Genomic DNA, 15072 nt, shown 5'->3' with positions numbered 1-15072 from the left:
GAATAAGTCTTCTCATATTCCTTTAAACAGGACTTTATATCTATCCAGGACTTTATCTCTTCCAGCATACTAATAAATTAGAAAACTCAACATTCTATATTAAAAAAATCTAGGACCGGAAGGGAAATCAAGAACTCCAATCTAGAATGTCAGATGTCACTAGTTTAGTTTGTCTATTTGAAAATACTGGCCGGGCGCAGTGGCTCATGCCTGTAATCCCAGCACTTTGGGAGGCCGAGTCGGGTGGATCACCTGAGGTCAGGAGTTCGAGATCAGCCTGGCCAACATGGTGAAACCCCATCTCTACCAAAAATACAAAATTAGCCGGGCGTAGTGGTGGGCGCCTGTAATCCCAGCTACTCGGGAGGCTGAAGCAGGAGAATCGCTTGAACCCAGCAGGCGGAGGTTGCAGTGAGCCAAGATGGCGCCAGTGCACCCCAGCCTGGGCGAGAGAGAAAAGACTCTGTCTCCAAAAAAAAAAAAAAAAGAAAAGAAAATACTGAGTAAAGACCACCTTAGCTGAAGGATAGCATAGCATGATGGATAGCATCTACGATGACAAACATCTTCCAACCCTACGATTAGCCTAGTAAACGTTGCCTAGGTTCTGGAAATTTTCCCATTATTACCTTTTTTTTTTTTTTTTTTTTGAAGCAGAGTCTCCCTCTGTCACCCAGGCTGGAGTGCAGTGACACAATCTCAGCTCACTGCAACCTCCAATTCCCAGGTTCAAGCAATTCTCCTGCCTCAAGTCTCCCAAGTAGCTGGGATTACAGGCACAGGCCACCACGCCCAGCTAGTGTTTCACCATATTGGCCAGGCTGGTCTCAAACTCCTGACCTCAAGTGATCTGCCTGGCACAGTCTCCCAAAGTGCTGGGATTACAGGTGTGAACCACCGTGACTGGTCCCCTATTATTAGTTTCTTAAACAATTTATCTTCCCTCATTAACCCACCTCTGTAGTAATCTATCACTACACATAACACATAGAGAAACACTGCTATTAAATTTCAACTACATCAGCAGTTCTCAAACTTTAGCTTGCATCACCATCACCTAGAAGGCTTGTTAAAACAGACAGCCAGACCCCATCCCCAGAGTTTGATTCATAGGACTACTGCCATAGCAATTCAACAAGTCACTGTAATTTAAACTTACAGCTCAAGGAGATCAGCTGGGAAAATATAAAAGTCCAAAAGAAATAAATCTAAACTATATCAAACACTTTAATAACTTCAAAACACGTGTGCCTGCACACATCATGCACAGGCTTGTACACCCTCTTCCTCCTCTCCCAATTAATGAACATAACCACGATATGCACACCTGAATTCAATTTCTTGGAAAAAATGAACATCTCCAATTAACTAAGGTTCTTAAAATGATGTTAAACGAATAAAACACTTAATGTAAAAAAGGACCAATCTAGTATTTCAACTCCCTCATTTTCAGTCCCAGATTAAAAACAAAACAAGGCCGGGCAAGGTGGCTCACTGTGATCCCAGCACTTTGGGAGGCCGAGGCGGGCAGATCACCTGAGGTCGGGAGTTTGAGACCAGCCTGACCAACATGGAGAAACCCCATCTCTACTAAAAATACAAAATTAACCGGGCATGGTGGCACATGCCTGTAATCCTAGCTACTCAGGAGGCTGAGGCAGGAGAATCGCTTGAACCTGGGAGGCAGAGGTTGCAGTGAGCTGAGATCGCGTCATTGCACTCCAGCCTAGGCAACAAAAGAGAAACTCCATCTCAACACCAACAAAAAAAAGTTTGGCTGGGCGCCGTGGCTCACGCCTATAATCCCAACACTCTGGGAGGCCAAGGTAGGTCGATCATTTGAGGTCAGGAGTTCGAGACCAGCCTGGCCAACATGGTGAAACCTCATCTCTAATAAAATACAAAAAATAGCTGGGTGTGGTGGCACGTGCCTGTAATCCCAGTTACTTGAGAGGCTGAAGCAGGAGAATCGTTTGAACCCTGGAAGTGGAGGTTGCATTGAGCCAAGATCAGGCCACTGCACTCCAGCCTGGGTGACACAGCGAGACTCGTATCAAAAAAAAAAAAAAAAATTTGAAGGTTCTGAGATATTAACTAGACAGAGTAAAAACCAGGGCTATAACTGACTCGCCAAACAGTAAACAATATGCTAGAATAGTACACTGTCGACCGGGCACGGTGGCTCACGCCTGTAATCCCAGCACTTTGGCAGGCCGAGGTGGGTGGATCAGGAGGTCAGGAGATCCAGACCATCCTGGCTAACATGGTGAAACCCCATCTCTACTAAAAAAATACAAAAAAATTAGCCAGGCATGGTAGCGGCTGCCTGTAGTCCCAGCTACTCGGGAGGCTGAGGCAGGAGAATGGCATGAACCCGGGAGGCGGAGCTTGTGGTGAGCCAAGATCGCGCCACCGCACTCCAGCCTGGGCAACAGAGCAAGACTCCGTCTCCAAAAAAAAAAAAAAAAAAGAATAGTACACTGTCTTCCTTAGTTTAGGCTTGCAACCTCAACTTGAGGTTCTTTAATTAAATCTCTTAATTAAATAAGTGAAATACAGCTTTCGAACCAACAGCCAACAGAAAATTTCTTCAGTAAGGCTTAGATATTTTTTTCTTTAAAATGAGTTATTTGGCTGGGCACGGTGGCTCACGCCTGTAATCCCAGCACTTCGGGAGGCCAAGGCAGGCGGATCACGAGGTCAAGAAGTTGAGACCATCTGGCCAACATGGTGAAACCCAGTCTCTACTAAAAATACAAAAATTAGCTGGGCGTGGTGGCACGCACCTGTAGTCCCAGCTTCTCAGGAGGCTGAGGCAGGAGAATCGCTTGAACCCAGGAGGCAGAGGCTGCACTGAGCCAAGATCGCGCCACCACTGCTCTCCAGCCTGGCAACAGAGCAAGACTCCGTCTCCAAAAAAAAAAAGTTATTTAGCATAACAGACCTTATAAAACCAAGATACCTATCCACTGTTTTTTATACCTCCTCTGACCACTCACATTCAACAGTCCCAGGTCCATATTCCTCTCAGCACACACTCTAAATATGGTACAGGTTGAGTATTCCTTATCCAAAATACTTGAGACCAGAAGTTTTTCAGATTTGGAATATTTAATCATACTTACAATCAACATCCCTAATCTGAAAATCCGAAATCCAAAATGCTGCAGTGAGCATTTCCTTTGAGCATCACAACAGTGTTCAAAAAGTTTTGGATTTCCAGGCCTACTATTTTGAGAGGCTGAGGTTCAATGAGCACTTGAGGCCAGGAGTTTGAGACTGGCCTGGGCAACAGAGCAAGACCCTGTGTCTCTACAAAAAAGAAAAAAAATTATCTAGGAGTGGTGCCACACACCTATAGTCCTAGCTACTCAGGAGGCTGAGGCGGGAGAATCACTTTAGCTCAGGAAGTTGAGGTTGCAGTGAGCTATGATCTTGCCATTGCACTTCAGTCTGGGCAACAACACAAAGTGATTTCAGAGCATTTCTGATTTTTTGATTAGGTATACCCAATCTGTGCCCCTAAGAGCTGCTGCTCTTCTCACTCTACTCACCCTGCCTGAGTCAAAATCGTGACAGTGGATTAACTATCACTATTCCAGTGGTTTAGTTATCACTAGAAGGCTAAAATACAGAGATGCTCAGGTTTCACCTCAGACTTCATTAATGAGTAAGAATCTCTGGAAGCGGAGTCCAAGGACCTCCATATTCCCTATCCCTATATGCTCCTTAGGCAAGAAGCATATCGTCTGCTTAAAATAGTGCCTGGCATACTTAGAAAGCACAATCAACATTTGCTGAACACTGTTGTGGAAAAACAAAATGGCAAGTTTAAATACTCCCAACTGCAGAATTGAACAGGGTTCTTTTAATAAATTACCTAGCTACTTATACAGTTACATTGGAAAACTACTTTTTAGGCTGGGCGCGGTGGCTCACGACTGTAATCCCAGCACTTTGGGAGGCCGAGCTGTGTGGATCACCTGGGTTCAGAAGTTCAAGACCAGCCTGGCCAACATGGTGAAACCCCCTCTCTACTAAAAAAATACAAAAAGTAGCTGGGTGTGGTGGTGCACATCTGTAATCCCAGCTACTCGGGAGGCTCAGGCAGGAGAATTGCTTGAACCCAAGAGGCGGAGGTTGCAGTGAGCTGAGATCACGCCACCGCACTCCAACCCGGGCAGCAGAGTGAAACTCGTCTCAAAATAAACAAAAAACAAAAAACACCCTGGCCAGGCATGGTGGCTCACACCTGTAATCCCAGCACTTTGGGAGGCCGAGAAGGGCAGATCACCTGAGGCCAGGAGTTCAGTACCAGCATGACGAACATGGCGAAACTCTGTAACACAAGAATTAGCTGGGCCTGGTGGCAGGTGCCTGTAATCCCAGATACGGGGGGGGGGGGGGGGGGGCGGGGGGAAACTGAGGCAAGGGGAATCTCCTGAACCTGGGAGGGAGAGGTTGCAGTAAGCTGAGATCATGCGACTGCACTACAGCCTGGGTGACAGAGTGAGGCTGTCTCCAAACAAAACAAAACAAAAAACTGATTTTTTTTTTTTTTCCTTAAAAGCTGAAAAGGTAAGCTAGGTAGCCACAAAGCATTTAAACAAAAGACCAAATTAAATAAAGTTTAATTGTTTAATTTGGTCTTTTATTTAAATGTTAATTGGGAAATTATAGAAAGCCAGAAAACCAAGTTTTCTGAAAGAAAATAATGTTGACTTATTTGAAGACCAAACCTAACCTGCAAATATCCACAAATAACAGTATTTATGTTGTTGCCCAGAACTCCTCTCCCAGAAAAAGTAATCAAATTCCCAAGGAAATATTAAATTAATTTGGTTATCTTTTTACATTTCAAACTTTTTCACCTGCAAATGTATCTTACCTGATTTCACACTGAAAATTAGAACTGAGAACAGGGAATTTAAATGTTTAAGAGTTAACAGTAAGCTCTCTAATGCAAACTAAGTAAAATTCCGTGTTTATCAAACCAACATTAAAAACCTAGATAACTGCTATTTCCAACCTCTATTAATAGAAAGAAGTCTTACAAACCAGTAAGAGATAAATATCCCAAAGAGGGGCAATGGGCAAAAGAGAATAAAATGAGCAAAAAGCGAGGGGCAATTTAAAAAAGAAATACCAAGCCCAATAAACATAAGTTCAATCTCACCAGGTTTTTTTTTGCCCATCAAACACTGGTTGGGAAAACTAGCATAACTTTTCTGAAAGCAATGTGGTAGTATGTATCAAATGCATTGAAAATGAGCAAATTCTTTTGACTCAGCAATTCACTTTATCCCAAGAAAATAAGAACACTCAAAGACTGACCTATGAGGATATTTTCAATGTTTATAAAAGCCAGAAACTAGAAAATAAAAAGGAAGGCAAATAACAGATTAAACAAAAGTTCAGATCTATAATCACATAAGTTCTCGAAAAACTTACTTGACAGAAGGTTGTTCAGAGTATTTCTGTAATGTTTTTCCACTGAAAACACAAACAGAACATACAGTATGGTTCCACTGTTATTAACGGGGAACCATATTAATGGCTATCCAAAGGTCTAGAAAAATAACTACAGTTCGCATTTTGGTGTATGTCTCTGGGTGGCAGGCTTGTTTTGTCTTTTTATTTTTTCTTACCTAATCAGATTTTTCTTACATGTGCATCTTCTACAGGCCGGGCACGGTGGCTGACGCCTGTAATCCAGCGCTTTGGGAGGCCGAGGCAGGCGGATCACAAGGTCAGGAGTTCGAAACCAGCCTGGCCAGCATGGTGAAACCCGTCTCTACTAAAAATACAAAAAATTAGCTCAGCATGGTGGCGCGCGCCTGTAGTACCAGCTACTTGGGAGGCCAAGGCAGGAGAATTGCATGAACCAGGCAGGCGGAGGTTGCAGTGAGCCGAGATTGCGCCATTGCACTCCAGCCTGGGCGACAAAGCAAGACTCCGTCTCAAACAAACAAACAAAAAATTATCTTCTACAATCCTCAACTTCCTTCTTAGACTGTGTTCTCTATATTAAAAATTAAGACTTCCACTATTTAGTAATGGCACTAGATATCAGAGATTTTTCTATTATGCAAAACACTGTATTGAAACGGTGCCTGAATAGATGCTTCAATTTTTAAAACTGTTACTTATAATACTATAAAAATCAGTTAATAGAAAGTCAACGAGTTGACAGTGACATACTTCTAATTTGTCAATGAATATTTAGCCAACCAATTTAAGTTAAACAAAAAAGAAATAATGACTGATAAAAGAGGCAACAATAACTTGCTGCTCATATAAGTTTCCTTCCAGGTTTTCTAAAAGTTGCACTGAATCAAGCTTCATTTTTATTCTTCAGCCATATCCCTGACTCCTCAGGAGAACTGAGGTTTTTTTTTTCCCCCAAATGAAAACTTTTGAGTTTCTAAAGCTCAAAAATGCAAAATCTGACGCACATGGTTAAATGAGATGTGGTTATCAACTTACACCAAGCCTAACTTACCACAAAATAGAAAATATCAGAGAAAGGAGTTCACAAGCAGAAAACCTCTGCTTTCTAACTCACAATAGAGTCTTGTCCAATATTAGACAACACTGCGTTTTGTTGTTGTTTTAGCTACAAGGAAGGGTATGCAATATGCAGTAACTATTCCAACAGCTTCAAGCAAGTCATCTGCTACGACTAGAAAAAGTAGCAGTTACGTCCCAAACAGCAAAGACATAAAAAAGATGTAAGCAGAAGCCTCACCATCTGAAAAGAAGGCCCATCAGCACCTCTTCCGAGAAATACTTCCCTTCCCCCACCTTTAAGTAGGCACTTGAGACTGCCAAGATCCATTTCTTTATTAACTGGTGCCCACTTGGGGCAACTGTACACCAAGCTGCTCTTAGGCCTACTCTAATCCCTTCCAAAAGTGCTCAAATGAGGCTACGGCCGGGGTAAGTCCCGTCCGAGCCCAATTCTTCCTGACTCCTCTTCTCCACCCCACCTCCTCCGCCCCGCCCCAGTAGGCGATCGCCCGGCCAGAGAAAGGACACCGGGCCCAGAGACTGGCAGAAATTGCCCGCAAGAGAAGGCTTAGGCGGCCGAAGGCCTCCGCCATAGCAGGACTTGGGAAGCACCGCCCCCAGCGCACCTCCCCACACCCGGCTAATCGGCGAACCCCTGCTTTCGACACCCTCTATCCCCAGCAGAGGCAGCGGAGAAGACAAGGCCGGGAGGCACCGGGCTAGGCTGCGCACCAGGCCCAGGCCTGTCCCTCGGGACCGCGCGTGCCGCCTGAATCCGCTCCCCCGTCGGGCCCGGTCCAGCTGGCGCGGCGGCCACCCTCACCTGGATGACCTCGTTGACCTCCCGGATACATTCCACCATGTGTTGTAGAATCTGCTCGGCCGTGAGCACCTCGTAGCGGTAATCCTCCTCCTGCTCATGCCCCGGCCCGCCACCACCACCGCCGCCGCCGCCGCCGCCGCCACCGCCGGGCCCCAGAGCGCTGCCGCCGCCACCGCCCGTCTCCCCGCACAGCAGTCCGTCCCGCTCCCCGCCGACGCCCAGCCCGGGCTCCACCAGCTCCACCTCGCCCAGATCCAGGGTATCATCGTCCGGCTCGTCGTCGTCTTCGTCCTCCTCCTCCTCGGCGCCGCTGTCCTCCTCACTGCACTCCTCGTCCTCGTCGAACTCGTAGTTGTAGCCCTCGTCCGAGTCCATGGCGCGACGCGCGGGGGCCCGGCGGACGCTGGCCGAGGCGGGGAGAGGGCGGGGACGCCGAGGCCCCGGCTCTCGCTCCGGCTCCGGCTGATGTCCGGACGCAGGCCTGGCTCCGGCCCCGCGGGCCGCGGCTCCTCCCCAGGAGCGGCGGTTGGCGTTTGACGGCTGGTGGCGGCGGGGAGGGCGCGGAGGAGGGAGGGAGGGAGCGAGGGGGCCGCTTGCTGCCCGCCTCAGTCAGACGCGGCTCCGCTCCGGCCTCCGAGAGAAAACAGTCCCCAGCGCCACCTCCACGGCCGCTGCTATCGCTACTGAGCCAACAAAGGGGCGTGCGTCACCGCGTCGCGCTGCGTCGTCGCGTCACTCCTCTTTGCGTCACTGCGCCCCGCCCCGCCGCCCCTGCGTGGAGCCCGGGGAGACCCCACGGCCCGGCCTTCCTGGGCCTGGGACCCGAGGGGAGCCGAGCGGGAATTGCTTTCCCGGTTCGATCAGCTGCCGCTGTGAGGGCCGAGCGGAAACCCGTAGACCTTTTATGTGAAGAGATTGCGGCCTCCTGGTCACCAGTCACCGAGAGAGGGACCCCTGGACCGCCTAGGTGGTGGTGTCTGCCGCAGGCCATAGGGATCCAGCCCACTCAGGCAGTCCCTTGGGGACGCGGCCTTCCCTCCGGAGCGGAAAGGCGCTTCCCGCCCGCCCTGCGGTAATCCCGGAAGCCCTCAGCCGTTAAGCTAAAATTTCTGTTGCTTTGGCTACTGATGGAAACCTGTTGTAAGTGGAACCTCTAAACTGTATGACAGGTGAACCCACTTTAGGTAGCTGTGTGATTCTGTCCACTTGTACAGACGTGCAGTGGTTTTTAAGTCTCCTATAATGACGTCATTTTAAAGAGGCATTTCCTCCACCCCGCTGACAAGAGCGCCTCTTGAGGGCCCTAAACAATGTAAACAGCGATGATTTTCATGAATTGAGCACTGTGTAAGGGCTTTACATATATTCTGTCTCATCTTCACGGAGCCATAGTACCCATTTTATACCTGAGGAACCTGAAGCTCAGAAAGGAAAAGGGACCTGGCCAAGACCACATAACCCTTGCCCTATTTTAACCGCTGGATGCCCCAAAACATGAATCATAAAAATGCTTTGTAATGTAGATATATTATGTACTATATAGTACATAAAAGACATGAATGCTTCAACAAAATACAGGCAATAATAGAAATATCTACAAGGGCCAAATGTAGCCAGAGAGATAATGCTTGAATCTCATCTGAAAGTGTGCTATGTGAGCTGAGTGTTGATGAATGGCTAGGAGTTCAACAGAGAAGGTAGGGAAGATGGTCTAGCCGCAGAGAACAAGCAAAAGCGCAGAAGGTGTCAAGTAAGTAATAGTTTGGGGAGCTTAAAGTGCATGGAGGGTACATGGCAAAATATTAGGCAAGTTAGTCAGGGGTCATGTCAGTTAAGAGCATTTTATGCCTAAGAGTGGGCTTAAATCTTTGTAAACAGGACATGCGAGCCAGAGAAGTGTTATGAAGGAAGAAGAGGCATAAGAAGGCTCCCTCTTGAGATAATCTGAAGAATTGGCCAGATTGAAAACCTTTTAAAATCAAAATCCCTGATTTGTTGATAAATCTTACTGTTCAACCTATAGGTTCCCTTTGGAAATTGATTTTGAAAAGTGAAAAATTCCATTATAATGTTAAAAAGCCTCTTCCAATTTGTCCGTTTTGTAAGTTTTAAAATACTGATAATTATATTTCTTAACCTCAGGATTTACAAAGTAAAGCATTTAACCTCAATACTGGTAGTCTAGGTTTTTGTTGTTGTTGTTGTTGTTGTTGTTGTTTGTTTTTTTCTTGAGATGGAGTCTCACTCTGTTGCCCAGGTTGGAGTACAGTGGTGATCTCAGCTCACTGCAACCTCTGCCTCCCAGGTTCAAGCGATTCTCCTGTCTCAGCCTCCTGAGTAGCTGGGACTACAGGCGCATGCCACCACCCCAGGCTAATTTTTGTATTTTTAGTAGAGATGGGGGTTTCACCATATTGGCCAGGCTGGTCTCGAACTCCTGACTTCAGGTGATCCACCTGCCTGGGCCTCCCAAAGTGCTGTGATAACAGGCATAAGCCACAGCGCCCAGCCAGGTCTAGGTTCTTTGATTCAGTGGTTCTATTTAGCAATTCTAGATTGCTGCCACAACTAAGGCAAGCCATGGACACAAGGAACACTTCTGTCCACCCCGTCTCCATTGTGATACTACCTACAGAAGAATTCAGTAACACTTGTCAGTACCCTAAACTCCTTTGCCTCACCTTTCTTTTCATTGTACCCCTATCTTGAATGAACCCTACCATCTATAGTCTCCACTTTGATAATGGAGCAGCTGACCACTATTAGAGAAATGTGCGTAGCCATCTGTATTCTATTACTAAATTTCTTCTTTTTTTTTTTTGGAGGCACTCTTGCTCTGGCACCCAGGCTGGAATGCAGTGGTGTGATCACCACTGAAGCCTCAATGTCCCGGGCTCAAGTGATCCTCCCACTTCAGCCTCCTGAGTTGCTGGTACTACAGGTGCACACCACCATACCTGGCTAATTTTTTATTTTTTTTTACAGATACATCTCACTATGTTGCTCAGACTGGTCTGGAACTCCTGGCCTCAAGCAATCCTCCCACCTTGGCCTCCCAAAGTGCTAGGATTACAGGTGTGAGCCACTACACCCAGCCTACTTAATTTCAATCACCAAGCACAACTCAACCCTCAATAATTCCCAGCAATCCTATTAAATTTTTCTGGATTGTTCTCCCACTCTCGACAACTCTTTCACACCTTTGCCAATTTCCTCAAAATTCAGCCCTGCCCTTTCACATCTTCTCAAAGCATGTGACTTTTAGTCACAGAGGAATTTGAAAATATCAGGACCAATGTGACTTGAGACATGCTGAGCGAAGAAGAGGGTGTTAAGGGATAAAGTCAGAGAAAGCAGATCAAGGTAGGGGGCCAGTAGAGGCCTTGTAGGTCATCTTAAGAAGTTTACGTTATTGCAGTGGCAATTATTAACGAGTTTTAAGCAGAAGAGTGAAACTATATGATCTGTGTTTTTAAAAAGAGAACTGACTGCTTTATGGTGAATGGACTATGAAAACAAAGAAATTATGAGGCTATCTCAGTAGTCCAGGTAAGTAGATAATAGCCTGAACTAGGGTCATGGCAGTGGAGGTGATAAGAAGTGGTCAGATTGAGATAGAATTTGAAAGAAGAGCCAAAATATTTGCCGGTGGCTTGACAGTGGGTTTGATGGAGGAAACAAGGATGCCTACTGTATTTGGAGCTTGAGCGACTGGGTGAATGGTGGCATCACTCACTGAAACATGTTATTGGAGGTGCTCGTTAGACATCAGGGTAGAGGTGTTGAGTAGGCAGTTCCATAAACTAAGATACAAGACTGAAGGTCAGGAAAAATTAGAGGTGGAGATACAATTTTACCAGAGTTTACACCAGCAATGTTTAGAAGCGGCATAGGATAAAGGTGAAGAGGATAAAAGTTATTGAAGCAGATGGATCTGAATTTGCCTATGCACCCCCCTGCCCCGTTGCTGTCTGTAACCTTAAGCAAATTACTAAGCCTCTCTTTTAGAGGTTTACTTTAGAGGATCATAATTCCTGTTCTCATAGGATTATTTGTGAGTATCAAATGAAATTATGTATTTAAAGCATTTGACACAGTACCTGGCACATAGCTAAGTACTCACAAAATCAGAGCTTTTAAAAAGTGTCATAAGTCACCTTTATAATCTTTTAATCAGTTTTGTTTGTTTGTTTGTTTGTTTGTTTTGAGACGGAGTCTCACTCTGTCGCCCAGGCTGGAGCACAGTGGAGCCATCTCGGCTCACTGCAACCTCTGCCTCCTGGGTTCAGGCAATTCTCCTACCTCAGCCTCCTGAGTAGCTGGGACTACAGGCACGCACCACCATGCCTGGCTAATTTTTGTATTTTTAGTAGAGACAGGGTTTTACCATGTTGGTCAGGCTGGTCTCGACCTCCTGACCTCATGATCCTCCCACCATGGCCACCCAAAGTGCTGGGATTATAGTCGTGAGCCACCGCACCCAGCCTAATCAGTTTTATTTTAATTATGCTTATATGTACACAGCCTGTGTCATCCCCATTTTCTAGGGAAGAAAATTGGTCTGATTTTTTTCTCAGAAACCTTTTCCATGATCTCATGACTTCATTTTTTATTAATATCATGAAAAGTATTACAGTGCTTCTGAATTTCTGGGTCTCCTATCCATGGATAAACCATTATAACCATGGTTTGATGGTTAATTAGCTTTCGTTCTATACATATTTTTATATAATTAATTAGTTAACATTCGTTCTGTACATATTTTGGAAACCATCTTAGATTCAGGTTGGGTTATGGTGCTATTTAAGGAAAACCAGTAGAACAACTTCTCTCTGGCCCCACATTGGCCAAGGGATGACCCACATACATTATTTTGTTTTGTTTTTTAATGACTTGTTCTTAAAGGTATTGCCTGTGTTATTGTTTTCCCAGCTATGGTGATTACTAGCTAGAAGCACAGTAGTCTCTAAACAACAACAGGAAAAGGTTCTTGAAAAAGAAAATACACAAATTAATACCTTTTTGGTGCCGAGATAATCATTGTTGGTAATTTGGCACTCCCATTGTCCCCAAGTCCTAGTAAGGTAAAAAAATATTCGTATACATTTATAAAATATCTTCTCATGGGACAAAATTCCATAAATATTTATATGCTAACCAAATGATTATGTACTGAATACCAACAGGAAGACTATGCAGGTGCTTTTCAGATAAATATAAATTACAGTAGCACTGGAATTTTTCTAAGGGCAGATAATAGAAGTGTAAGCTATGGAAAAGCCAACTGTACCAACTGTTCCAGTTGGCTCAGGACAGGGGTTTCCTGGGACATGGAGTTTTCAGTACCCAAACTGGGAAGTCCCAGGCAAGCTGGGATGGTTTGGTCACCCTACAGGGCATCTGACCAAAAATTCTTGTATGTAAGCAATTGTCTCTAAAATCAAGTGAGAAGAAATTGCTTTTTGTCATTTTGTTTATAAAATCAGTTTTAATGCAGCACTTTTTGTTTTTGTTTGTTTTGTTTTGTCTTTTTTTGGTTGGGGGGTGGGGGCAGAAACAAAGTCTCACTCTATTGCCCAAGCTGGAGTGCACTGGCATGATCTCGGCTCACTGCAACCTCTGCCTCCCAGTTCAAGTGATTCTTCTGTCTCAGCCTTCCGCATAGCTGGGATTACAGGCATGCGCCACTACGCCCGGCTGATTTTTTGTATTCTTAGTAGAGATGGGGTTTCACCATGTTGGCCAGGCTGTTCTCGAACTCCTGACCTCAAGTGATCCACTTACCTTGGCCTCCCGAAGTGCTGGGATTACAGGCGTGAGCCGCTGCGCCTGGCCTGTTTTTTTATTGTTTTGTTTGTTTGTTTTGAGATGGAGTCCCACTCTGTTGCCCAGGCTGGAGTGCAGTGGTGCAATCTCGGCTCACTGCAACCTCCGCCTCCTGGGTTCAAGCGATTCTCCTGCTTCAGCCTCCCAAGTAGCTGGGACTCCCAAGTAGCGTGGGTGCCACCACGCCCACCTAATTTTTTGTATTTTTAGTAGAGACAGAGTTTCACCGTGTTAGCCAGGATGGTCTAAATCTCCTGACCTTGTGATCCGCCCACCTCGGCCTCCCAAAGTGCTGAGATTACAGGCGTGAGCCACCGCACCTGGCCTGTTTTTTGTTTTTTAATGTTTTAGGTGTTCCTGTGTTTTACCAGGAAGGAGGTAAAGAAATTAAATTTTAATCAAAGCACAAAAAGAGACACTGATAAGCTGAGTACTTTGCATTTCTGTAAAAACATCTATGTATTTCAAATTTTGTTATAGATACCAATGAAGTGTTACAGCATTATTGAGAGATCATATCACACCAGTTCTAAGTGTTAATAATAATAATAAGGTATAGAGAAACTGAAGTTACATGCCACATTAGACGTCTGGTAGAGATAGTGACAACCAAAAGTAGAACCCCAGATTCTTAACTGCAGCCATTTCTTTACGATCTCCCCATCCTGGTACAGTGACTCATGCCTGTAATCCCAGCACTTTGGAAGACCAAGGTGGGACAATTACTTGAGGCTAGGAGTTTTAGACCAGCTTGGGCAACATAGTGACACCCTGCCTCTACAAAAGAATAAAAAATAAGCAAATTAGCGAGGGCTGAGTGCAGTGGCTCATGCCTGTAATCCTAGCACTATGGGAGGCCAAGATGGGAGAATCACTTGAGCGTAGGAGTTCAAGGCCAACCTGGGCAACATAGCAAGACCCTATCTCAAAAAAAAAAAAAAGAAAAAATGAGCCAAGCATGGTGGTGCATGCATGTACTCCCAGCTACTCAGGAGGCTAAGGCAGAAGGATCCGTTGAGCCTCCAGGAATTTGAGGCTGCAGTGAGCTATGATCATGCCACTGTACTCCAGCCTGGGTGACAGAGCAAGGCCCTGTTTCAAAAAATAATAATAAAAATAAAAGATATTCTCTACTTTACCTTTATTCTAGAAACACAGTTGTCCCTTGATATCTGCAGGAGATTGGTTCCAGGACCCCAACAGATAAGAAAATCCATGGTTGCTCAAGTCCCTTATATAAAATGGCATGCTATTTGCATATAACCTACGTACATCCTCTCAAGCACTTTAAATCATCTCTAGATTACTTGTAACCCCTACTGCAATGTAAATGCTTTGTAAATGGTGGTTATATTGTATTGTTACATTTGATTTTTTTAATTGCCGTATTCTTTCTTTTTATGTTTTTTTTTTAAATATTTTCACTCCATGGTTGGTTGAATCTGTGGATGTGGAAACTGCAGATACAAACGGGCCTATTGTACAGGGTCTATAGACTTTATTATTGAGCCTGAGCTTTTATACAAGTAATTATCTAATGTGTGATAAGATAATGCTGGAACTAGAGGGCAGGCACAGTGGCTCATGCCTGTAATCCTAGCACTTTGGGTGGCCAAAGCGGGCAGACCACTTGAGGTCAGGAGTTCGAAACCAGCCTGGCCAAAATGGTGAAACCCCGTCTCTACTAAAAATACCAAAAAATTAGTTGGGCATGGTGGTAGACACCTGTAATCCCAGCTACTCGGGAGGCTGAGGCAGGAGAATTGCTTGAACCCAGGAGGCAGAGGTTGCAGTGAGCCGAGATCATGCCACTGCACTCCAGCCTGGGCGACAGAGCAAGACTCCATCTCAAAAAAGAAAAAAAAAAGATAATGCTGAAACTAGAGTATATACTATCATACAATTGGACAAAT

At 45.2% G+C, this 15072-nt stretch overlaps 1 protein-coding gene across 3 annotated transcripts in view; it reads right to left on the bottom strand.

Annotated features, from left to right (window-relative positions):
- ARIH1 (ariadne RBR E3 ubiquitin protein ligase 1) overlaps positions 1-8035 on the bottom strand; it is a 111867-nt gene extending 103832 nt beyond the window's left edge. For 2 of the 3 annotated variants that reach the window (XM_004056447.5, XM_055363704.2), the window contains exon 1: positions 7334-8035. In XM_004056447.5, the coding sequence (XP_004056495.1) occupies positions 7334-7708 (375 nt within the window). In that variant the 5' untranslated portion in view covers positions 7709-8035. The remainder of the gene's footprint in view (positions 1-7333) is intronic. The other variant, XM_031002294.3, reaches the window with a different exon arrangement.
- Between the last annotated feature and the right edge of the window lie 7037 nt (positions 8036-15072).

Source organism: Gorilla gorilla, chromosome 16 (assembly GCF_029281585.2).
Source record: "Gorilla gorilla gorilla isolate KB3781 chromosome 16, NHGRI_mGorGor1-v2.1_pri, whole genome shotgun sequence".
NCBI lineage: Eukaryota > Metazoa > Chordata > Mammalia > Primates > Hominidae > Gorilla > Gorilla gorilla.
The sequence above is the reverse complement of the archived record's forward strand: the minus strand, read 5'-3'. Positions and strand labels throughout refer to the sequence as shown.